Consider the following 26,666-nt stretch of genomic DNA (forward strand, 5'->3'; position numbering starts at 1 on the left):
TTAGCTGCTCTGAGAATTGCCTTTAAAAAAAAAAAAAAGTAAAGTGAAAAATAGACAAAGAAATCTATAACCTGAGCAGTCTTTCATATTTGTTTTGACTGTTTTTGAACCAGCTCTGAGCCGGTGACAAGGATATTGAAAAGATGCACCTGAAACAGTATCTGCGGGCAGCTGCATTTGCCAAGCGGCTTTATAGCTGCTTTCCAGCGGCGAAGGCGCAGCAGCAGTAACAGGGAAGCCAGAGCGAGCCTCCCCGGCAGCGGCGGCGGCGGCGGCGGCGGCGGCGGCACCAGCACCAGCGCAGTTTCCCCTCTCCCCAGCCCTGACTCTACGCGCACATGCGCACTGCGCCCGCAGCCCTGGACCATTTGTCAGGACTACTCGTGAGACGGAGAAAAAAAAAAAGAGAAAATTTGGGGGTAAGAAGCGGTTGATCGGATCTAATCTCTAATTAATCAGAAGATTGGTCCGTGCAAAAGCCATTCATTTATTTTTCTGGGTGAGGATGAAAGTTAAGAGACCTATGGAGAGAAGGAAGCGCACCCTCGTCTTGTGAAACAGATCAGGGGAGGGGAAAGGACAGAAGGGGTTTCTCCCCCACTTCTCTGCGCCTCTGGGAAAGAGGAGAAAACTTAATCCCGGGGAAAAAAGTGGGCAAGTGACTCGGAAACGGCTGGAGGGGGAGTCTCTGGGCATCTCACTCTGAAGTAGTGAGTGCGAGTGTGAAAGAGGAACAAAAGAGAGAGAAAAGAGAAAGGAAAAAATGGGGGGAGGAGAGACTTGTATTTTTTTCTTTGCGCGCACACGGGGAAGGGTGTGGGGGGCCGTGCTGAAGGGAGCCGGGGCGAGGCGGCCGCGTCGGGCTCTCGCCGGCGCGCAGGCGGCGGGATGCGTGTGGGCCCCCTCCCCCGCGCCCCCCGAGCTTGTCACTTTGGTCGCTTTCATGACACCGGGCGCGGGGTGGGGGAGCGCGGCGGCGCCGGGCTCCGCCGGGGTGCGTGCCCGAGTGGGCGCCGCGGAGCTGCAGCCCCGGCGGCGAGCGCGGCCGCGGAGGCGGGGGGCGCCGGCGGGGGGCGCGGGGGCGGCCGGGGCGGCGGATCCGTGCGGCGGGAGGCGCGAGCCCCGCGCGCCGCCCCTGCGGCCCCCTCCGCCCGTGTGGCCTTTGTGCCGGGCGCGCACCGGAGAGCGAGCGAGTGAGCGAGCGAGCGCGAGAAGTACAAGTACGGGAGACCGAGGCAGTGGGAAAAGAGGCCGGGCCACTTTCTCCCCGCTCGGGCTGCGGAGAATGGACTGGTTGAATGTGCAGGCGCGTCTCCCGGCGCGTGCTGTGTGTGTGCGCGGCGGAAAGGCCTCCCCGACTCCCACCGCGCACACGCACACTCACACGCACGCACACACTCGCGGACCCGCGGCGGGGCTCGGCGGCCGAGAGTTTGCGTTTGCTTCCTCGCCGCCTCCCCCTTCCCAACCGACTGTGTGAGAATTTCATATAGATCAGCTCCAATTTCCGCCATTTTGGGAAAGTTGCACAAAAATAAACCCTCCGGTTTATTTCTGCCCGAGGCAGGAAAGTGCTTCGGGAAGCAAGGCGGCGCGGGCCCGCCGCGGCCGTCCGCGCGGGGGAGGGCGCGGGCCGCGGGCCGGGCCGGGAGCCCGCTCCGTCGCGGCGTTCGCCCCGCTCGGTGCCGAGCCGCGCCGGCCAGGGTGCGGGCGCGGGCGTGTGTCGGGAGGCGGCGGCGGCGGTAGCGGCGGGCGGCGGCGGCGGCCGCGCCGGGGCGGCGGGCGGGCGGGCGGGCGGGGGGAGGCACGGGGCTGCTTTTCCTGCAACTTGTTTACGCCGCCCTTATATTGGGGAGGCAGAGTGGGGTCCGGGTCGGGCCGCCGCCCGCTTCGCGCCGCGTGCGTGTGCCATTCCGGAATAATGGGTTTTGCACACTCGCGTCCTGGGCCCGGCGGGCCGTCCTCCCGCCGCGGCGGCCGGGCGGGGGGGAAGTAGAGGCCGGCGGGGGTGGGGATCGGGAAGCGCAGGAGCCGAGCCATCCGCCGCGCGCCCCGCGAGCGGGTGGCGGGGGGGGACAGGGAGGAAAACTTGTGAGCCCTGGAGGCGGTGGGGGGGTATGGTGGCACGGGCGGGGGGAGGACGCAACTTTTGTGCTGGTGGTAAAACTTTAATTACCTCTAAAGAAAAAGGCCTTTTGATTACCCCCCCCCCCCTTTCTGGTCAAAGCATGGCCCACAGTGCGACCGTGAGAGAAAGTTTAAAAGCAGGCGGTTTCTTCCCCGCCTTCTCCGCGGAGGGGTGAGGGTATCTGTTTGTCCGTCTGCGCACGGAGAGAGGTGGGGGTAACGAGCCGCCCTCCGGGGTCGCGAAGACCGTAGCCCTTACCCCACCCTTCCACGGGGAGACGAAGGTAAACGTCGCTTCAGTTTCCCTCCTCCCCGCTTCCCCCCCCCCCCCCCGCTTCCTTTTCCTCCCCCTCCCCGCCGATTTTTTGAGGGGACCCAAAAAACGGAGTCTCTTTCCTTATGCAACTTCCTCGGGCGCCGTGAGCACGGCCCTTCCCCCTCCCTGCATCCCTTGGCCCGCTCCTTTCCCACCTCGGATCCACCGCCAGAAAAATGCATTAGAAATCATTCAAAGTCTACAGAAACAAAAATAGATTTTTTAATTGTTCTAAGTTTAAGTTAAGGGAAACTGAGATGAGAAATAAGATTTTGGGCGGGGGGGGGCGGGCGAGGGCTAGGCGAGTGCGTCGAATTTTAATTTTGATTTTCCTAGAGCGTTGTTTGTGATCTCTTTATTGGTTTGTGAAGCCCGAGAGTCTCTGTACTGGCTAGTTCGGTCGCGTGGATTTTTGCGCAAGTTTTTAGAAAAACACTGACTCGAGTAGAGCATTTCTCCGGAAAGTTTCAAGTGCAGCAAAATAGCGAACATGCAAAACTGGCCAAGGGGAGACCTCTAGTGGTTAAACGCATCTTTAAGTTCGGAAGGCCGAGAGCAAAGTTTGGCCTTTGCTTGTAGCTACGTAGTCTGTTCAGACGTGGAAGTAATTAGGGGACCTGAGCGAGCAGCCAGATGTTGTGTGAATGGATGCCGATCACAAATAGAAGGTTTAGGAAATTGGAGAGCAGATAAGTTCTGACGATCCAGAGCCTGTAGCATCGATCCCTCTTCGTTTATATGGGAAAGACGCTTTGCTTTTATCCGGGGATCTGAGATGGGTCCATAACTGGGTTAGAAACAGTTTGTCTTTATTTATCATTGTCTTTGTTTTTAATCAATCAGGAGTCACAGCAGGTCGTTTCATTTTGAATGTTAATAAAAATGCAAAGTGTTTAAAACTTCGAAAAAAATGAAGACCTGTGATTGAAATTTGTCTTATATATAAACTGATCATTTTATTCTCTAGTAAATACAATTAAAGACTGGTACTTAGTTTCTTAACCGTGCAGTTATATATAGTCATAAAGTAAGTGGTCCTTTTTAGTTCTAAGAGTGTAATTTTGTTTCACTGGTTAAAACATTATTTCAGAATACATTGTGTTTAAGTTGTGATTTAAACGTTTACATACATAGGGAAAAAACTTACATAATATCTATTCATTTGCCAGTATTTGTTCGGAGAAGTAACTTGAATTTTAAAAATAAAAGCACTGAGAAAAATTAAAGTTGAATCAAATGATCCCTGTAACTTTCATGTGCTGTTCATACAAAGGGGGAATCTTTAATTTAGGAATTTAGGATAAGGGAATAAGAATGGTAAAACCCATTTCATCTCATCCAGAACTAGTTTATTTTATTTTTAATATAATGAGTGGTATTGTGTGAAATTATGCAATAAGTCAGCGATTCAAAATTTAAACATATTAATTGTGGACTTGAAAGCTTTTTTATGACATTGATTTTATTTTTCCACTCTTTCAGTTAGTGCTGGACCTTTAGGAGAAGTCTTGAGGGGTGGACAGCAATCCTAAAGACCACTGGAGAGTTATTTCTTCACCACCACTAGGTAAGATTTGCTTGTCGAAACAAATTGTGTGGTATATTTGCAAACGTTAAAAGCTGTGCTTGGGAATCAGGAAGGAGAATGTGGGGCAAGGTTGGCAGAAAAGCATCATTTTGTGGTGGCTGCTTTGAATGCATGAAAGTCTTGATGTGAAGTGTGATTGAGGCTCAAGTAGAATATTAGGAAAAGTTCTGAGATTGTCCTGGATAATTTATGTACTGCCTCCTTTACTAGATTCCTAATTTGCATTTCATTTGTACCTGTTTTCTGCTGAAAGTAAATAATTTTATTCTTTGGAATTGAAAAAACGGGAAAACTAGAACAAAGCACTTGTAAGTTAATGTAACTGTTGTAACCCAGTGATATGGAAGATTCTGGAACTTGTAAAATTTTGTAGGTGAAATTTACAACAAGAGTTTTGGGGTATTTAAGTGATTTAACTTTTGTGGCTTAAATCCAATGTGGCCCCACTTGTGCCAAATATCATGTCAAAGGGCTGTAGTGACTTTCCTGTGTCTTAACATAGACTTGTCAACTTTTGAACTATCTCCACAGAAAATATGGTTGTTGTCTAATACGATCCCTTTGGTAATTTTGGAGTGTTCTTGCTGGTTTATCTCCAGTAATTCAGGACCTATTTTTAGGACAAAGGTTGTTCTCAGTTAAAGAGGGCAGCCTGCTATAGGTAAACCATCAAAGTATATTTGTGCTACTTTAGTGCTTTCTAGTTATACCTGTAATTCCCCTCTCCCTTTAATGTTTTTCCTCTCCTTTTTTGCTTCTTTTTATTTGGTTTGTCTTAAGTGTTAAAGGAGTTGCTAATTCTTGTTCAGCAAAAACAAATAAAACAAAATCAATTAGACCTACCTTTTATGAGTAAGACTAATAATCCTCATTGGGGTATCATAGAACGAGGATAGGTATGACCTAGATGTCAACACTGAATAATTACTGGTGTAAAAATGATTGTTAACGGGAGTTCGTTGTCATTTTCTGCTTGTGGATGGTTTTGAGTGGAGTAATTAGTGAAATAAATAGATGAGGTCCATGTGGGTGATGCAACAGAGACAGTGGGGTGAGAACAACTCCTAGAAGATCATGCAGACGGAAGTAGAGTATAAGCAGAGTAGAAGATGTTTCCTAGGGTGTTGAGTTTCGTGTTTGGACATGCCGGGTGGAAGACAGTGACTCTCTTTTTCATCTGGGGAATCAGTGTGGCTGTGTATAGAGTGCTAGAGTGGGAATCAGAAGACAGTTTGGCCTCTAAATGTATCACATTATATCAGTCACTTTACCTCTTTCAGCCTAGATTTCTCCATCTGGACAATGGGGGCAACAGTGCTTGCCTCACTTCCTTTGTTGAAAGGATAAAATTAAGTAAGGTTTTGAGAACTATAAAGACTTATTGAAATGTTTGGTAGTCATATTACCATTTTACCTTAGTCAGGTTTTATGAAGGGCAGGAAGTAGGTTGTAAAGGGCAGAACAGAATGATTTAAATCCTGGCTAAAATGATGACATTGGTTTCTGGTATATATATTATGTGGAATTGTCACAATACTTCTGGGGGATATTTCTTTTCTTTAGGAAAAAAATAGTTTATCTTTAATAGTGTTGGCTCATTGCAGGAAGGGACCATGTTTTAACATGATGCTAAATATAAACTGAAATTTATTTATCCCAATCTGGTCATTTAAAAGGTAGGAGTAAGTGAAATAAGTCAAATTTAAAATGATGCCTAATTGTGGAAATGGGAGGGTAGTGAAAGTAGAAGGGTTGGTGTGAGGGGAATTCATGTGCTGTAATTAATATTTTAGTTGTGTGAGTCTGCTGGGAAATGAGCATGAGAAAATAGCAAACTGGGGTAGTAAGATTTATACTCTAGGGGTCAGAAAATGGGTCCTGCAGATGATTGTGGATTTAGGGAAAAGTCCATGCAGGATTTCCCCTACACCCCACTTAATGCTTTTTAGACCCCTTTGCTACTTTATTCTAATTATAACCAACTGCCTGTTATCTAAATAGAAAAAAAAAATCACAAGGATTGACTGTCATCATTCTCAATTTGCTGATACTGAACTTGACAAATCCTGACATGTTTTAGTTCATCTCTCTTCTTTTGTAGATTATCCAATCACTGTTCCGAGAATTCAAAAACCCAATAGTAGGGGAAGAAGAAATATGTGTCCTGTTGAATTTGTTGGTTGGTTCTTGAATAGTTTCTCCTGGTTTGTTTGGTAGTTTTATTTCTAAGAACACATATTTCAATCAAGGCTTTTTGTTGCAGATACAGTTAAGATGGGAAATTTATAAGAGAAGTTACTTTATATAATATGGGACAAGGGTACCCTTGGGGTTTGGAGGATGAGTAACTTGAATGATCCCTCTTACAATGTTTCTACTAGTTAACTAGTTTTTTTTTTTTTTAAAGATTTTATTTATTTATCTGACAGACAGAGATCATAAGTAGGTAGAGAGACTGGCAGAGAGAGGAGGAAGCAGGCTCCCCACTGAGCAGAGAGCCCAATGTGGGGCTCGATCCCAGGACCCTGAGATCATGACCTGAGCTGAAGGCAGAGGCTTAACCCATTGAGCCACCCAGGTGCCCCTGGTTTTTATTGAGCTCTTATAGTGCTGAACACCAAAAGACTAGGTCTTCGCTCCTGAGTTCCCTGGACCCTAATCCCAGGAGTGGACACAACTCTTGAGCTGTTAAGAAGAATATAGCAGCTCCACTTGGTCAAGGGACCCCGCGCTCTTGGGAGCCAATGAGTCAGGAAACAGATTCCTGGGTTCACTGAGGAGGACAGTGCCTTATAATTGTATATACAATATTCTATCCCTTTCTTAATGCTTCATCTTCAGAAATTAATATGAAGCTCTTTATCCAGGATCATGAAATTTCTGAATAGTATATTCAGTGAGGGTAATGGGTTTGGGCAGTTCTTTTCTTCTTTGACTAGTGTGTTCACAAAGATAACTTTCTGGTGGAGATTGCTCTACTTACTCCCACTGAGGGAGTCATTCCTCACAAGAATTTGGGGGGCACTGTGTTTAAAGAAAACATTTATACCTTCGTATGTGTGTATATTTGTATATGACATCTTGAAATTCAGGGTATCTGTAGAAGAAGATAGATTTTGTAAAGGATCTCATTATCCAACGGGAATATTCTCAGGTTGTCCCTTTAGTAAGTTAGATTATTTTACTGATACGTGAGGACATGAGTAAATAGTGGCATCTTATGAACTAATTTGTACTGATTGTAGCAGCAGCTATACAGCAAGTAGATGAAACAAAACACCAGGAAAAAGGTACCCTTACAATGTAACCGAGTTCGATTTATGAAGTCAAATTGAGAAAGACATATAAGAAATTTCCCCATTGAGGAGACAGGGTGGTTTGGGGGAAAGAACAATGACTTTTGAGAGGAACTTGAGTGAAGTTGGGTGACCTTGGGTAAGAGCTTCCTTAAAAGTGGACCTAGAATTGGTTACTTGGAAAGTGATGGAGGAATTACATGTGTATTATACATAATAGTTAAGTGCTTCCTTTATTATTATTCTTCCTGTAATCCAGGTTTTGTGTCAATCTACAAATATTTATTGAGCACCTAGGTTTTGGAAGTCTCATTTGAGGAATGCTTCACATAATCCTCACTTAAAACAGCGTCAAATGAATGAATGGGTTAGGGCATTACAAAGAAAGCAGCAAACCTTGGCCTCCATGTGTTCATAATTCTATTTGAGGAAATAATGCGCACCACGTATAGTACAGTGGTGACTAACAAAACAAAGCCACCGTTCAGTGCTCATGCTCCAGAAGGGTAGAGATGAGCACAGTGAGTACTCTGGTGGTACCACTGGATGTGGCCTTGAACCTATTGCTACGGTAAGGACCTGGGAGGTGGGGCGCCCTCTGTAAAACACTGCCAAATGTTGCTCTATTAAGTGTGATTGTATATTGAGTGCCTTCTGAATGTCAGGCATTGAGCTAGGCACTTTATATTCTTTGATTCATTCATTCATTTATTTATATATCCAACAAATGCTAAGTGCCTTCTGTCTTCCCAGGTGCTAGTGTTGGCACTATTATCTCTAGCACTTTCCCTAACCTTGAGCAGTTGGTATTATTTTACTCTTAGAGCAAACTGGTGCTCAGAAATACTTAGTAACTTGTCTAAGTTCATATCATACAGTTTGAAAGGGCTGGGACCAGGGAAATTGATACTGCCTTATGATTGTCTTGTTAGGTCTTTAGTTTCTAATTTTTGAAAAAGTAATTCTTAGAATATTTTTAAGATAACACATTTCCAGATTAATGTGCTCACTTTTATAGATTGGTTTACTAAGATAAGCAATAGCAAACAGGTATCAGAAAAAATAATGGGAAGAAAACTCTATCTCTTCACTTTCCCTTTTTTTTTTCTTTTTTAAACCAAGAATTGGGAAAAGACCAATTATTGAATTATACTGAAAGAAACACCTTGGTCTGACTCATGGCCTCGAAATGTTCACAAACTGTTAAGAAAACATAACTCAGATTAGGTAATTCTCATACCTAATATGAGAATATGTGAAAAAGGTTTCACTTGTTCTTTGTAGGAAGAGACTAGATGAGGCATTAGGGTTAGTTCCCCCAAAATGTAGATCAGTCAGTCAGTAGAAAGGATGGGACCTAAATGTGTTAAAGTGAACACAAAAGATGATGGAGTTTTCTCAGAAGCAGGATTATTAAACGGAAGAAGAAAAATAAATGGAGGTATAGAGATATTGGTGGGAGAAGTAGGGGGCAGGGCTGAGTATAGAATGCTGGAATCAAAATTAAAAAAAAAAAGAAAACAGGAAATATGACTAATAATACATTGAACAACAGTACTGTGGTAACTGTTACACTCTTTAACCAGAAGAGTATGCTCATGCTCGCCCGATGAAGGGAAGAGTCTCTATTTATTCATTGTTTCTGTACTGCAGTGGGAGTCAGGTAGGATCTCTGGTGTATAAGTTATGGTCCATCAGACAGAGCTTCAGTCTGATGTAGAAGGATACCCCTGCATGCATTGATCATAGGGTAATAGACTGTTTCTCCTTTAAGGGAACTCTATCTCTATCCACTTTTTTGAGCACGTGCTACAGGCAGGCTGTTTTAAGATTGGACAGTAGCTTTATGTTACGTGTAATTTTGTAACGTTCTTCAGTAGTAGAACATTTTGAGTAGGATTGCTCAGGCCCCAAAAATCATTTGATTATTTTCCCTTCATCTGTTACACTGACTGAACCCTGAGCCATGAATTGAAATTCCTAAGAGATCAGTGTGGTCAGGTTGTTAAGCGGTGGAAATAATTCACCCTGTCGCTTTGTGTTCTTATTTGGTGGATTTGAGGCCTGCCTAGCTGTTCAATCTGTTGATAAGGAGTTTAGCTACAAATGGTTATCAAGATAAACCTATAGACTTGAACTCGTGTGAGAGAAACAAAATCTGGTCACATCTACTTTATTAGATACAAAAGAGAAATCAAGTGTAAATCTCTTAATTTTAGCTCTGTGTTCTATAAAAATATGAAGCGAGTAAGAAAAAAGATCCCACTTTTAGCATTTAAAAATTATGAAATGTAATAAGAGAAAAGAACAAGATACTACTTTTAGTTTTTCTTTTTTGAGTTCCTGCATATTTTGCATAAGCATGGACATATCTGTGTCAGACAGGTTCTTGTTCTTTTTATGCCCTTTGAGTCCCCTTAATGGGTGTAAAATTTCTATTATGACTTTATTAGTGTAGTGATGTTGATGATATGATAGCACTTGTCAGGATCTTTTTGCCTCAAATTGAGATATGTTGCACTCTACACTAAAAGTGAACTTCCAATAAAAGCATTTGATGAAAGTTTATTAAATATGCCGTAAGCCTGTTAATGTCAGTTTGTGATTTCGTTTTCTATGTACATTTTTTTTTTCTTGAAAGGCATATTTCATTTTCTGTTCCTCCTTTAGAGGAAGTAAGTAGGTTAGGCCACAGAATCTCAAATAATTCATCCTTCTTACAGTAACAAGCGGGAAGGCAGGAAGTTGAGATTTTGTAAAGGTTGCTTTTGGTGATTACCCCTTTGTGTATAATCTCCATGGCAGAAAAGGTAGCAAATCAGATAAACCATAGCTGCATTAATAGGATCATTGTCATTAGCATATGACCAGGAGATACGGGTTTTGAGAAAATATTAAATAAGAAGGAACCATCCCATAATCGATTTCATATATATTTTTTTAAAGATCTTATTTATTTACTTGAGAGTGAGAGAGAGAGTGTGTGTGCAGGCACATGAGTGGGGGTGGAGAGGCAGAAGGAGAGGCAGGGGGAGAAGCAGACTCCCCACTGAGCAGGGAGCCTGATGCGGGGCTTGATCCCAGGCCCCTGGGGTTCATGACCTGAGCTGAAGGCAGAGGCTTAACCCACTGAGCCACCCAAGTGTCCCTCAGTTTCATATTTAGAGAAAGTGGGGATTAGTTGCCACTCAGTCATCTACCAAATAAGGATAGATGTGGACAGAAGACCCAGATTCTCAAGGATTGTTCTTGACGGTCCTGAGATTTCATTTCTTCCATTGAAATGATCTAGAGTTTTGCCTGCCTAAAATCTATGAACTTGGGCCCTGGAGGCAAAATTTTACATCTTTCCACAACAGGATCTCAATTCCAGTATGTGTGCGATTCAGAGTTCTTATCAGGCGGGCGAGTAGAATATCAAAGTGGGTATCTTTCATGCTTGATTTGAAAGGAAAATTTTTCTTTGTAGCAATATGTGTTTGTTGAGAGATACTTCAAGTGTGAGCTTAGATTTGTCTCTTATCCTTATTGAATAAGCCTGCTTCAGAGGCTTGAGTTTAACTTCTTCTGATGTGTCCTCCACTGACACTTAAATAAGGAGGGTTTCTTGGAGCAGTAATGTTATGCTTCTGCCAACAAGGCGAGTGAATACTTAGCAGCCTAGCTGTGAGTTAGAATGTCACTGAAGAATATGAGATAGATGGACAAATGAATTTGATCTTTTTTTAAAATTTAATTTTTTCTTCAGTGTTCCAAAAGTCATTGTTTATCTACCATGCAATACATGCCCTCCTTAATACCCACCATCAGGCTTCGTTTGATCTTTTTTTCTGATTTCCCCTCTCCCTAATTCCCACCCACAACTATTCTGCTGTATTTTCCCCTTCTCTTTTTATTCATTCACTTAATAAATTTTATTGATACCTACAATGGGTATTCATAAGGGATAAGGAAATGAATAAATCAAGGTCCCTTTCCTGCAAAGCCAGGTCAAAGTAGATGATCATGATACACTGTCAGAAGTATTGTGATGGGGTTATAGATTTGTTCTTCCTAGTCTCTCTTCTGGTGCTTATCACATACACAGGCTCCAGTTCTTGTAAAGAGAGGGACTTATTCTAGTCTCCTTTGGGAAGATCCTTAGTTCTGGTCTGTCTTTCTCTTCCTGGCCTTTTGCAAGACCTGGAACCGCAGTTGGTATGTGAGGAAGCTTTTGTACCTTCTCAGCAAAAATACCCGTAAGGTTGCCAGTGGTCTACTCTTGGGTCATCATTTAGAGATTATGTCCTTCTGACTTTTTTGGTTGTTATAACATTCTTTTCTTTATAAGAATGTGGCAAAACTAAAACTAATTCATTTTGAAATTTTCCATGTCCGTGAAATCCAGAATCTTACCATTGATCTTAACATCCCATTTTTTTTTACCTTCACCTCTGGACTCCTGAGATATCATTTAGGGCTTTGTGGTGCAGAGGTCTTGGCCTTTGCAGTTATCATTCCTGTGCTCTGGTATGCTTCAGATACTGGGTAAACTGGTCCCTGGAGGGAACGTGGACACTGGGGTGCAGTTTGTTTTGTTTTCTTCAAAATAGCTACAGCTCCGTGTACTGCATGTGCCAAACACTCTTAGCACGCATGATCAAAACACCAATTTTTACAACTCTGTAGACATTCCCCTTCCATTTTATTGACGAAGGAGCCTAAGGCTCAGGAGAGGTTACGTACCCTGCCCAGGATTGTGCAGTAGTTTGGAAAATAGGAGACTAGGACTCAAACCCAGGTGCTGTGGCCCCGGGGCCCGTGTTGTTACCCTCACACTAGACTGGCTTCTGTGTTAGCTAAAATGCAACATGCCGGGCCATGTGGGATAGTCTGAGGGCCACTGTCTTGGGAAACAAAAGTTTGTTTCTTGGCTGCATGACCTCCATTTTCTTGCCTGTAAAATGGAATCAGTCGTAAGAGTAGTCGTGAGGGTCAAACAGGCTGCTGTTGGTGAGATCCTTTAAAATAAATGGTAACTCATGGAGGAGACCTCTCTGCTCTGGTCTGTCTGTATCCCCTTCATGTATATTAGGCTTTTTGCCTTTGGCTGGTCACCCTTTTGTAGCTGCGTATTTGTGAGCACGTGTGTTTGCACCTTATAGGCTGTGTACCTCAGAGAGCTGAGGTCACAAGGGTGCAGGCCATCAGAGAGTAAGTCAGAAAATGGTAGACAGGCCTGAGGAGTCAGAGGCCGTATCTTTCTCAGGATCACTTTCTCCAGCCTGGACTTCAAGGACTACATGTCCGGAGGGCGTTCTCCGGTCTAAGACACTAAGAGTCTCACCCCTCGGATGCAGGTTGGGAACTAGATCCGAAGGTAGCAATTGTAGCTGGATCTAACCTGAAGAGGAGTCCGTTTTATTCCTGTAAAATGCTCCCTACTTTCATGTTATTTCCTGAATTTATTTTCCATAGCTCAGCATTTTCCCAAAGGCCGGGGGCGGAGGGTAGAGGACTCCATGGAATTCGATGCCCTGTGATAATAGAGTCACAAGGCAAGGGGACCGTGGGAAGCTTTGGCTTGGCCAGTACTTACTAGATGCCACAGTGCTGCTGACATGCGCTGTACGTGTCCTGGGGTATTCACATCTCTCTCAACAAAACAACCGCATCACAGGCCCTGAATAAATGGTCTCCTAAAGGCTGTGTTTTGAGGAATAGACTGGGAGATGTTGCCCTGGCCTTTCATCTAGTTTTGTTGCAAAGCCTCCGCCTGGCCTGCAGTGTGTGGTCAGACCAGCATGGTAGCAGAGAGAGCCTGGCCTTCAGGCCCAGCGCCCTCCCGTTATGGCAAAGCCTTCTCTGTCACTTGGAAGTATTGTCTTTTGAAGAAGGGTGATAGTCGAGGGAAACAAAAGCAAAAATAAACTGTTGGGACTCCACAAAATAAAAAGCTTTTACACAGAAAAGGAAACCGTTAACGAAACAGAAAGGCATCCTACTGAATGGAAGGAGGTGTTTGCAAGTGATATATCCAATAAGGGGTTAATATCCAAAGTATATAAATAACTTACACAATGCAACACACACACACACACACACACACATCAATCCAATGAAAAGACGGGCAGAGGACTTCAATAGACATTTTTCCAAAGCAGACCTGCACATGGCCAACGGACAAATGGAAGATGCTTGACATCACCCACCATACTGGAAATGCAAATCAAAACCACAATGAGATAAGAGCTCATACCAGTCAGAATGGCTAGTGTGAAAAAGACAAGAAATCCCGAGTGTTGGGTGAGCATGTAGAATAAAGGGAACCCTCACACGCTGTTGGTGGGAATGCGATTGGGTGCCTCCATCATGGAAAACAGTATGGGAGTTCCTGAAAAAATTAAAAAATAGAAATACTGATACCATATGATCCTGTAATTCTACTACCAGTTAATTATCCAAAGAAAATGAAAAATACTAATTTGAAAAGATATATGCATCCCTGTGTATTGTGGCATTACTTATAATAGCCAAGCTATGGAAGTAATCCAAGTGTCTAGCCATAGATGAATGGATAAAGAAGATGTGATACACTCAGACACACACACACACACACACACACACACACACAGGAGTATTACTCAGGCATAGGAAAGGATGAGATCTTGCCTTCAGCAGCAATGTGGATGGACCAAGAGGGAATTATGCTAAGTGAAACAATCAGACAGAGAAAGACAGAAACCACATGATTTTGCTTGTATGTGGAATCTGAAAAAATCCAAATGGACAAATAAAAAGGCAGACTCTCAGGTATAGGGAACAAACTGCTAGTTGCCAAAGGGGAGGGGAGAGGGGGGATGGGCAGAATAGGTGAAGAGCATGAAGAGGTATAAAAAGAGCTAGTAGTCTTTTCTGGAGTTATGTGAATAGGAGATATTATGAACAATAAAATATCTGCTTTTATGGAGCGATCTTGAGTCTCGTGATATTTAGATTTTGAACAGGTGCCTCACCGTAAGAGATACTACAGAAATACAATTAAATAAGAGAAAAATCACTGTCTGATATTTTTAAGGTCACTCGAGAACTCGAATAATTGTTAAACCAGATAATTATAATAAAAAGCTAACATTTTATTGACTGCTTACTACGTGATCGGCACGAGGCTAAAGTATTAACCGATTTATCTCATGGAATCTTCACCATCGTCCACAGAAGAAAGGGTCCCTCTCCACCCTTTCTAGGTGGGGGAATTGAGACTTCCAGAGGTTAACCGGTCTGAGGTTACTGAGTAGGCAGTTGTCAGATTTTGCAAAGTGAACTGGAGAGGAGGAAGGGAAGGAAGTGGTTGAGGAAAGGGTGAGGGATGGAAGAGGGAACGGGTGCGCTCACGGCAGGTTTTCAGGATGATCCATGAATTATTTTGTTTGGTTCGTGACGATGCTTTTAGGGTTTGCATTCCTGACTCTTTGCAAAAGATAGCTCGTCCTTTTAGCCTGAACTGATTAAAACCAGGTGCTGGTATCTCAGTTCTTTCATCTGAATGACAGAATTTTAACCCGATTCTGCTTTTGAGGTGATGTTCATCCCCATTTTATAATCATTCCCAACTCACAGCCGTATCCTCTCTGTACCTTAGTTTTGAAGAACACACTGGTTAACTATAAAGCTATAAAATGTAACTCTAAAAAAAGCAACTGTAAGATTACTTGAACTCTTTAACTGCTCTTAGTGAACATTAACTAACCATTCTTTTAAACCATGGTTTGAGCAAGAATGGCCCAGCTACAGTTAGCTCCCTTTCTTAATAATCTTTATTTCTCACTTTATCTACAGATCCAGACTTTTGGTTTATAGGTAGTGGCCACTCTTTCACTTGATTTTGAGCATCCTGGTTTGGGTGACTTATCTCTCGAGGGACTCTTGTCTTCGTCTCAGTGCTAGAAAGTTTCTTCACCTTGACTCTGCCATAGGAGCTTGGCACTGGGGGGGTCGGTGCCCCTCGCTTGGAGCCGCCGCTTGTTTGATCCACCAGTGGCAGATATGAATGAAGGGACTGTGTGAAGGGGGGATTATGAAGGACACACGAACTGCTTATCTCCAGTCAAAATAAGATAACGGCAGATTCTTGACATTTGTGAAGGATATATCCCAAGGCAATCACCAGTTCAACTTGAGAAAAAAATCATTGTAATATACAATTCCTTCCTTCAGATTACTAAAGTATAACTGAAAAATGTAAATCATCTCTCTAGACCTTAACTACTTATCTTGCTTGATGAGCAATTTTTGTACTGTCTGGAGCACTTATTGAAACAAATTCACACATCTTTTCTACTTACTTCCTTTTGGAGCATTTGGTAGTTTTGTTCACACAATGTGTCTGAGTCATCATTTCATTTGACATTTCAGTCTTTAATTTATCTGAAACTTCTATTTTGTGGCTAGGCCTAGCGCTTTCATAAACATTTCCATATTCCCCTCATTCTGTCATCAACACTAGAATCAACTAGCAGTTAATGTTGTTTCATTTCTTTTTTTTTTTTTTTTAAGATTTTATTTATTTATTTGACAGACAGAGATCACAAGTAGGCAAAGAGGCAGGCAGAGTGAGAGAGAGGGAAGCAGGCCCCCGGCTGAGCAGAGAGCCCGATGCGGGGCTCGATCCCAGGACTCTGGGATCATGACCTGAGCCGAAGGCAGAGGCTTTAACCCACTGAGCCACCCAGGCGCCCCTGTTTGTTTCATTTCTTAACAAGAAACGATGTTTTATCTCTTTCTTTACAGCGGCCATAGACTAAGACTCAGTGCTCTGTGTAAGAGCATCCCTGGACCATGGCTGGTCCAGGCGACTTGCCCTTGCCCCTCAGCTTCATGGTATGTCTCATTCAGAGTCATGTCTCTGAAAGAAAACAAATCGCTGAATGTCACGGGAACTTCAGATGCCTCTCAGGAACGATAGAAGCCATAAATAATCCGTGAATGCCAGTGATCTACTATATATTTCTGATACCCGAGTTGGGGGAGAAGTGAACTTTACCTTCCTCTTCTCATCCATCTGTGGAGCTGATGCATTTGCATATATAGCTAAATACCTACTATTTAAATGACCCAAGAGCTTTGGGGAAGTTGACTTCCCTTAGTGACTTCTCTGCTATTGCTTCCGTTGTTGGCAGCAATCACAAACTAAATATTTTCATGGGAAGACCTGCCATTCGTTACATGATCTATTCTGAATTGACATGAGAAGGGGTTTTGAAACATTTTTTACATTAATTTTTTTTCCTCTTAAAAAAATGTGAACAGTCAGCAGGTATAAAGGAATGTCTAGAGAGCAGATTCCTTCCCGTGGCTGTCTTGCAGCAAACTGTTGCCTCTTCCTGAGGGCCGCCAGTGTTGTTACCAGTTTCTAATGAATGCTTGCAGAGAGGATGTCTGCCTATATAATAAGCATATGTATACCTTTTGTTTTATAGAAGCAGTAGGACACAGTTTTTATACTTGGCATAAAATTAGAGTATTAGTCCTGTGTTGGAGCTCTTTTTGTATCACAACGTAAAGAGCTCATTGTTTTTTTATAATGGCATTAAATGCCATATGGATGTGCTGCAGTGGTCCTTAATTGATGGGCTTTTGGATTGTTTCCAATTTTTTGACCTTACGACTAGACCTGTAGTCAGTAAATAACACTTTACATTTTTCCTTCTTTCGTATGTGTGAGTATCTATAGAATAAATTTCTAGGAGTAGGACTGCTGAGTTGGAGGATCTGTTCTTGGAAATTGATCTCCAGAGAGATTGTTTTCATTTATAATGCCACCATCAATGCACGAGAGGGCCTGCTTCCCCATATCCTCATAACATAGAATTTTCGAGTATAAGATATTAACTAATCTCCTCATTGCCTGCTGTTTCTTGAAAACTAGTGGTGTATGGTAGGTTGAGGCTTCCAGGGATTTATTCACGTGAGAGACTGAGCACATTCCTCCTCCATTAGATACAATGTCCCAAGGGAAAGATGAGTTGCAAAGCTTCGGTTTAGAGGCAAGGAATGGTGCAGGAGAGAGATACAGAAGGTAGTTCTGAGGACAGTGTTACATGTCCTTTAATCTGTCTTCCAGCCCTTTTGTTGGAGGCTTAGGGCAACAAGATTGTCATAAAAACGAGTAAAATCTTAAGTGAACTGTTGTTGCACCAAAGAGGAATGTGGGGAGTCTAATACGTTTTGAATTGGTGTCAACAGTAATGGTCTCTGCCTTCAGTAAAGTCATCAGTTCCTAACAGTGGGCATTAGTAGAAGCACCTTGGACATCAGAATGCTTGATTTTAGCCATTTCTAGTCATGATAGGAAAGCTAGTGGGAATCAAAAGATCAAAAGCTGCAGTAGTATATTTGCTGGATATGTGAACCCCACAGTGGTCTTTTTTGACATCAGCAGTAGCTAGGAGACTCTTAGGATTTAGAAGAGGTTTAGAGGAAAATGGTGGATCTTGGCTGATAGTGCAGAGGACCCATCATGGTGCACTTTGGAGATGCTTCTTTAGGAAATCTCAGCATCATTAAGAGATTGGGGATGAGATTTTCTGCAGAATGAGAAATGCTGGGGCGCCTGGGTGACTCAGTGGGTTAAAGCCTCTGCCTTTGGCTCAGGTCATGATCCCAGGGTCCTGGGATTGAGTCCCGCATCGGGCTCTCTGCTCAGCAGGGAGCCTGCTTTCCCCCTCTCTCTGCCTGCCTCTCTGCCTACTTGTGATCTCTGCCTGTCAAATAAATAAAATCTTAAAAAAAAAAAAGAGAAATGCTGTTTGTGACTTGCCTTGTGAGTAACTCTACTACCTACTTGCTTTTTATGGTCCGTGGAATAAAGGTTACACATGGAGTTGTAGAATAGCACCAGGTGATAATTAAAGAAAACATAAAACAAAGTATTTTAAGTTCTTAAAATAAACAAACTGCTTCATTCTTAGGACCCCAACTGATTGAAATCAAAGGACATTGTATGTATGCAAGTATGCACTTCTGGATAAAGAAAACAAGGGAGGAAGACTTAGGGTGTCATGAAGAAGGAGCTTCTGTTAAAATAATATTGGTTGATGGCTGTTCTCTCTGATGAAGAGATGATAGACAATGTCCTAGCCATTCAGACTTCTTGTGATAGTGCAAGTAGCTACTTGGCTTCAAAATCAGATAAGGGGAAAGAACACATGGTAAATATTTTTATGCTATCATATTTTATACACAGTGTTCACAAACCTTAAAGTGAAACAATGAATAGAAATTTTTGTAAATTTTATGTGCTTATAGGTAGAGTACAGTGTGAAACATTACCGATGTTTTGTGGGATAAAAGCAAATTCTAAATATTTCCAAAAATGTGTTATAAGCATTTACTGAAGGTTTTGTACAGTGCTAACTTTTAGATTGCTCCTGCTTTCTATTCCTTCTCCTAGTCATAGGATTTTGACGTTGTGAATTTTATGCATTTATGATTTTTTTTTAAAGATTTTATTTATTTATTTGACAGAGAGAGAGAGATCACAAGTAGGCAGAGAGGTAGGCAGAGAGAGGGAGAAGCAGGCTCCCTGCTGAGCAGAGAGCCCGATGCGGGCCTCTATCCCAGGACCCTGGGATCATCACCTGAGTCGAAGGCAGAGGCTTTAACCCACTGAGCCACCCAGGTGCCCCGCATTTATGATTTTTAAGTGGAAAAGACTGAAATTCTATTTCTGTTGTATATGTGTCTTAATGACACTTTGTTATTAATAAGCATGTATTTGATATTTATTAAAAGGATACACATTGCACTGATATACATAAATCAAGATCTTCAGCCCTTGTAAATTTGTTTCTGGATTTGTCATGTCTAAAGGAGTAACTTAGGGAAAAGTAGGTTTAGCCAGATTCTTAGAGGCATAAGACTCTGAGACAAGACAAGACAGTGGTTGAGAAAAAAAGCCCATGGTGGGAATTAGACCTGGTTTCGGATATTGGCCAGGCCACCAGATAGGGTTTTGCGTAAATTCCTGACCTCTGCAACTCACTTTCTTCAGTGTAGACCGGAGGGATTTTAGAATCGATCTTTTTGTGAGCAAGAAATAAATGAAATAATGTATGTAAATTGCTGCTTTGACTCCCTTTCTGGAAGAGGTTGAGATTGAATTAATAAATTTAAAAGTATATATAGTATGTCTGACTGGTGTAATTGTAGTACCTGGTGATAACTGTAGTTAGAGAAAGAACAGTAAAACAGTCCTTTTCTATGGATCACTCGGGTGTTACCCAGTTTATCCACCAGGGGGAAAAATTATTCCATCATTCTACTGTCTGTCAAGAAAAAGTTGCCATTCCTCCAACACTTCACAGGGAAGTGGATTTTGTTGCTGATTCCTGTTTAGTGAATAAGGAGTCGTCTGTTTAGTGAGGTAGGAGTCACCGAGTGCTTAAGCACAAGTCTTAATTCACTTAACATCGTCTCTGTTTCATAGATTAATCTTCTTCAAGCCTTCACATCTTAGTTCCTGTTTTAAGGGTGAAGTCTAATGATAGTGAAATCTAGTACTTCTTCAAATTCAGACTGTATAAATTTTGAAATGATCAGAAGTAGATAATATGTAACACTTGAAATTGGCTCATTTAAAGGGGACAAAGGAAGAAAGAATATGGAGGGATCCAATAAACTTCAACAAAAGCTAACTATAATTCAAAGAAACACAGGTTTTTTCGATTGACTATTTAAAAATAAATGTGTATTATGTATCTAAAGAGACTGCATTTAAAATATATTTCTTTTATAGAATAGAATTTAAATAGAATATAAAATAGAATTTTTCAAGCACTTGTAAATGAAAGATGTAGTATAATAAACTGCTGTGGGCCCTTCAGACTTCTTGAGAATTACTAACACGTTGCCTGTTTATTTCACCACTTCACCCTCTTGACTAATTTGTAGCAAATTCCTATCTTAATCATTCCATCTGTCAATTTCAGTTGACAAGGATGAAGTCCCCTTTTGAAAGTATATGCCATCATCATCCCTCCAGAAAAATCAACATTTTTGTACATCATCAGATAGCCAGGTGGTATTCATGTTTTCCTTCCTCTCTAATTTTTGTCATCTTCCTTAAGAAATGGTTTAAATCAGGGTCCAAACAAGATCTGTGAATGATGATATTGTGATTTATTAATATGTTACTTAAATCTCTTAATCTAAGTTTCAGATTTCCTCTTCCATGTATTTTTTTTTTACTCCTAGTCTTGTGCACGTGTATGTGTCTATGTGGCAGAAAGCCAAGTTTTTATCCTATACAGCAGTGGCTCTCAAATCTCTCTGACACTCTTAAGAATGATTAAAAACCCCAAAGAGTTGTTGTTTGTATGGGTTATATCTACTAATATTTCCTGTATTCAGAATTAAAATATGTAATTTAAACTATTTACTTAAAAATAACAGTAGAAAACCCATTATGTTAATATATGTCTGCACAGTTTTAATGAAACATAATCATAGTTTCCATCATGGAAAATGAGAGAAGTGGAACTGTGTTACATTTTGAAAGTCGCTTTAATGTCTGGCTTAATAGGAGATAGCTGGATTTTCATATCTGCTCCTGCATTTAGTCTGTCACAGTATGTTGTTGTGGTTGAAGTGTATGAAGAAAATCTGCTTCACACAGATGTGGGGTTGGAAAGGGAGAGGTGTACTTTCAGTTTTTTCATTTAACGGTGGACATTCTTCTGTGATACTACACCAAAAGTTGACAAGTGGTAGTTTCTTAAAGGTAAGTTGCAGTAGTGGGCCATTCGAAACCCCAACAATGAACTTTTCATACTATGTTACATTAAAATCCATTGGTCTGTCATGCACTTGAATGGATCCTTTCCATGCGTAATTTTGTGACATCAAGCACAGTTATTGGGAAAATACTGCTTCACTGAGTTATGCAAATCTCCCAAATGTTGACATATGTCAAATATAAAATATTTTTAAAATCCTGTTCGTGAATGTCACCACCCATCTCCTTAGAAAAGTATTTAGCTCTTGGGAAGCTGTCAAGCCCATGGTGGAGGGTACACGTTTTCCAAAATCATGGTCTTCCCTTGAATGCTCAAATTGTATCTTCAGCAACAAATGCTGTCAGTGTTTCCCGTGAGGTTGACGGGCTCACTTCATTTATTTTTAACAAAATATTTGCCAGATATCCAAACCCGAATGAACATAGTTTGTTAAATACATGGCCTTCCATGGAAAAGCAGCTTGTTCAGCTTGCATCTCAAACAGTTCACAGGTGCTTTTTCTTGGTGCTTTGACACACCCAAGGGCGTGATGTGTGCTTCCCATTTTATCCCACAGAATGTTAAAAAGATGTGTTTTTAAATATCAAGATTTAATGAAAGTTGTCATTTTACTTCATCAAGGATGATCTCTAGTGAAACTGGTGTTTGTTTCCTATAAGTACACAGTGGTAAAGGAGGCAACGACTACTCCTACCACTGGGCACCCCAACTGTCTACCCACTGTTGTTTGTGTACCATCAATGCAGATGTCATATGCTGACATTGCGAAGAAACCAGATAATGTGTTAGTATTTTTATGAAAGTACTTTTGACTTCTTGGGCCTTTAGAAAGCGTCTCAGGTCCTCCCAGGGTCTGTGGACCACACTTGGGAGGATTGTTGCCCCAAGAGTTTCTGACAGTCTGAAGTTTACTCCCTATGTATGAAGCCTGATGCGGGACTAGATCCCAGGCTCTGAGATCATGACCTGAGCTGAAGGCAGTGGCTTAACCAACTGAGCCACCCAGGCGCCCGGTTGGTTGATTCTCAATATCAGTATGAACTCATAGATTTAAAATCATTTGATGTGTTTCAGTTCATTGTAGGAATCTTATCCTTAGTTTGTCCAGCAGGAGCCTCTTCAAGTTGGCTTCTGAGTTCTTTTGATATGACTTCTGTTGTCTTTGATAACTTCCTTGCTTTTTGTTGACCAGTTCCAGACTCGTCTTGCATATTTGCCACTGAGCAGAAATCAGCCCCTTCACTGGGAAGACCTGAGAGAAATGGTATTTAGACACCACAGTCTGAGCACTTGGCTGTTCCATACTGTTGGTTGGTGGTGGTTTCTAGATTTTGTCAGACAAAGCTAGAAAATATACATATTTTTAAAATACTAAAGTACATTATGAACACATACTGATACTTCCATTCAAATTTAGGACTTACCCATCTTTCATTGCATATCAATGACACCAACATAATTACTTACATTTTTAAGTCTCATACCACATACACAACAGTTTTGGAATAACAATATCAATGTGACCACTAACAATATGATTATGGAAAACTGTTTTATAATTTTTAAAAAATGCAAATTAAAAGCATTATCACAGTTAGCTAGCTGACTTGGTTATCTTAACAAAGCCTTATTATTAGTGTTTGCTGTGTATTTTAAGACTGCTTCCCTATTTTCCAGAACATCAAATTGGCAGATATCTCAACTGAATTGAATTAATCAATTTACTGAAAGACTCGGTCACACTGTGAATTCATTGAATTGATATAGCAAACTTAATTGACTGGTGTAGATGACAGTCTGAATGGATTGGAATTTTCTTTTTTATCTAAATGGCTTCATTTTATTTATTAACATTTAATATTGATTCTGTCCTTTATACCCACTCTCTTTTCAATATCTTAAAGCAACAACAACAAAAAAACTAGTTAGTGGGCAAGAAATTCTATTTATATGTATCATGATTTTTTATTTTCGGTGAATATGCTGTGAAACAGAGAATTCCTTTTTAAGAATAGAAAAATGGACACTTTTTAATTTATAAATTTTAGTAATATTTTTTCTTCTATAATTTACCAGGGATTGCACTTGGAAAAAAGTGATATTTTTGAAGCATTTTTTTCTAGCTCTATGAGTATGGGATTTATGATCAAGAAAATTATGTTTGGAAACCAAGGCAATGACCACTAAAATAAAAACTGATTTGTATGTAGAATATTTATGATATGCCTTTTTCCCCCTTCCAGTTTCAAAAATAAATCATGACTGAATCTGCCTCTAGCGCAAGTGGTCAAGAGTTTGATGTATTCAGTGTTATGGACTGGAAAGACGGAGTAGGCACATTACCAGGAAGTGACTTGAAGGTAAGCTGTCTTTATTAAATACAGCAATCTGTGTGTGCCTCTGTGTGTATTTATTAAAATAAACTTGACTACACATGTGAAACAAGAATTAAAAGCATTAAGCAAAACGCTCTATGTTCCATGTGATGCTGAGATGTCTACAGTAAATCTTCAAGACGATTTGAAATGCTGACGCCTTGGGAGAAGTCTTCCTCAGTTGTGGTGGTGGATGGGAATATTTTGGCAAGACGTGCTTATTGCTTATTTTGCAGAAGTTGGATTGTAGCTTCCAGAGGTTCATCCCAGGTTTGACTTCATCATGATGGACAATAAATATGGAAATGGTAGGCTTTGAGGACCTAGCTTCCTGTGTTTTGTAGTCATGAACTTTGTAACTTTAAATGAATAACCACATTCCCTGTGCCCTAGTTTTCTCTTTTTAAAACTGGATAATGTTAAAATATTTAATAGACAGGGCTATTCTCCTCCCTTAAATTATTTATACTGTAAATATGGATTTTTATTTATATAATCACTTGTTCAAAAGCTTGTCCTTGCTGTAAACCAAGTTGCTTTTATATAGATGGGAACTGTCTTCAGAGAGTGATGCTTCAGCCTTTTCCTTTCCAGTGTGCTCACCTTGCCCTTTGCCTCAACTCTCCCTAAACCCACAGCAGGACCACCTCTGCTGCCCTGCGAAACATAGTTATGCAATCTCATTGGGGAGGCTAGTCACTCCCAGCTCTCATTTTTAATGTGTTTTTGCTCTAGTCCTATCTCTGGGACCTTGAACCTGTCTGTGGCCTTTTAGACTTTGTGTTTGTACGTGGTCACTCAGGTGTTTGAACTTCTGATCACCCTAACTGGCTGTCGCTTGGCTTTCCTCTGTAGTGCTTGGTGTTCTGGTCTATCTTGAATAGACTTTCCTGCCACCTCATAGTGGCTTCCTGGAATCCAGTGCCTTTTAGTTTCTACTTGACAAGTATCTCAGCCAAGTCCACTCTAGTTCATCCTCAGTGGTGCGATTTGGATAGTCTGTCATTGGAAAAATACTTAGATTTTAGTTGGGTTAGGTTGAATTAACTGCAGTGTGCCAACATGTCTGAGTTTAGCTTAACAAAATTACTGCGGTGAGGTTCAGTGAAGTCTGGAAAGGAGATACGGTTTTAGTTTTAGTTCTGTATGGCCTTGAACAAGTCAGTCAGTCTCTTTGGGCTGGTTTCCCTTTTGGTGAAATAAGGAATTAAATGAATACTAAGGATTTTATCTGCTTTAACATTCTCCAAATGTTCATCTGGATTAGATATGATGGGAATCGAGTGCTGAAATTTGTGAGAAGGAAAAACTGTTCCAGACGCTCATAATGTCAGCCTCATAGTAGCTATATGAGCTTTGTCAAGTTATTTAAATTTCCTAAGTTTCAGAATCTTTATCCAAAAAATGAGGAAATAGGATCTATGTCACAGGGTGGTTATGAGGATTGAAAAAAGTAACATGGAAAACACTTAACAAATTGTATCTTTTCTGGCTTTGTGATATATTATGTAAGCTGCCTTTTTTTTATCGCTTTATTCTTATATTTTCCTTGTACATTTTTGTTGCATTATTTTAGTGTCAGTAGATGATGAAATTTATAACTTTTGTTCAGTTAGATTTTGAACTTTCTATCCCTGAGAAGTTTCTCTCCCTCAGAAATTTAAATTGCCTGAAGGTTTTCTGAGCAATGGATTTTAGGAATTAGCCTATTACTTTTATTAAGGTAATCAGGTAATTAAGCCACTTAGTGGGTATTATAATCTGGTTTATTTTATTTGACTTTTAGGCTCATCTAATTACCTGGGTAATTGCCATGTATCCAACTCACTATATATACTGCAGACAGTTTGAAACCCCACTTCTAAAAATAATAATTAAAAAATTGTTTTTCTACTTTATAACCATTTTTACTTGAAGAGATTAAAGGACAAGCCAGTTGATTATGTTACTTAGGGTTTCTTAATCACCTGCTCCTGATACTAATATCTGAGTCGCTTAAGAGACCTGATTGAGAAATTGATTTTTCACAAAAATAAGATATTAAAAAGAACTTTGAATAAAGCATGAGATTTACTCTCTGACATCATGCCTTGTCTATCTTACATTACTGAAGCTTCTGTTTTTTTCATGGGTATAGCCATGTGGATTTCCTCATAAACAAGGCTCTCCTAAGACAGCCTGCTCAGATTAATGTGGTCCATACAGTCAGCCAATACACAGAAGTCAGTTTCTTATCATGGGAAGAGGTTTTTATATGCTTCAGTTTATTGACATTTCGAAAGAATGTTTCTCTGTAAAATGTTGCTGGCCAATCAAGTTATGTCACTCTTCTGCTTAAAATCCTTTAGCAGTTTCCTGTCTTTCATGGCAAAGTTTATCTCAGAAGTTTTTGGTGATCTGGCCCCTTCTTTCTTCCAGCTGCTTCTCATTTCACTCTTCTGTGCCATCTTGTTTCCCTTCCAGGCCAACTAGCTAGTTGAAGGCTTCAAACCTTGGTCTGTGTACTGTTTCCTGTTACTGAGTCCTCTTGCCCCTCTTCGTCCTGAATTAACCAACCTATAAACATATATAAACAAATATAAAACAGTGCAGAAACTTTTCATTTGCATGCAGGAGTGGAAAGAATAGAGAACCTACTCTCTGATGAGCACTTTATCTGCATCTTTTTATTTAATCCTTTTGAGGTATTTCCTGGCACTGTTGTCAGTTTACAGATGGGAAAACAGAGGCCCAGAATGGTTAAAGCATTTGCCCAAGGTCACGATATTGGCAGAACTGCGTCTAAAGCTGGGCTTTTCTGATACTGAATTTGATTCTCTTACTATCTCTGCTATACTACAGTCTAAAGGGAGGAGATGTTTTCATAACAAAAGAGATACAGGGAAAATGTTAGAGCAATTTAGAGATGGTATTATTTTAGCTAGAGGGATTGAGAAGGCTTTGGGAAGTAGTGGTCACATGGGCTTCAGGTGTCAGAAAATAGGTAGACATTTACGTGAAGACTGCTGTGTGCAGGGATGGCAGGCAAGAAAGAGAAGGACATTCAGAGGAAGGACTAGCCTAAGAAAGTATTAGTGTTACAGGAGAAAGGCAAGTGTCTACGGACCCTCTTGGAAACACTGTAGTCATCCATAAGACATTTTTGCTTAAACAAGCTTTAGAAACTGTGGCATTGCCTAATTTTTCTGT

The 26,666-nt window shown here is 41.2% G+C and overlaps 1 protein-coding gene across 7 annotated transcripts in view; it reads left to right on the top strand.

The window, feature by feature from the left end:
- Positions 1-316: 316 nt before the first annotated feature.
- L3MBTL3 (L3MBTL histone methyl-lysine binding protein 3) overlaps positions 317-26,666 on the top strand; it is a 110,191-nt gene continuing 83,841 nt past the window's right edge. Inside the window, exons 1-3 of one of the 7 annotated variants that reach the window (XM_032843447.1) lie at positions 317-419; positions 3,926-4,010; positions 23,346-23,462. In XM_032843447.1, the coding sequence (XP_032699338.1) occupies positions 23,361-23,462 (102 nt within the window). In that variant the 5' untranslated portion in view covers positions 317-419; positions 3,926-4,010; positions 23,346-23,360. Of the gene's footprint in view, positions 420-1,205; positions 1,221-2,113; positions 2,412-2,771; positions 3,235-3,925; positions 4,011-23,345; positions 23,463-26,666 lie in introns of those variants that run through there. The other 6 variants (XM_032843453.1, XM_032843449.1, XM_032843451.1 and 3 more) reach the window with 6 other exon arrangements.

The sequence above is a fragment of the Lontra canadensis genome, unplaced genomic scaffold, assembly GCF_010015895.1.
Source record: "Lontra canadensis isolate GAN:19392208 unplaced genomic scaffold, GSC_riverotter_1.0 scaffold141, whole genome shotgun sequence".
Classification (NCBI taxonomy): domain Eukaryota; kingdom Metazoa; phylum Chordata; class Mammalia; order Carnivora; family Mustelidae; genus Lontra; species Lontra canadensis.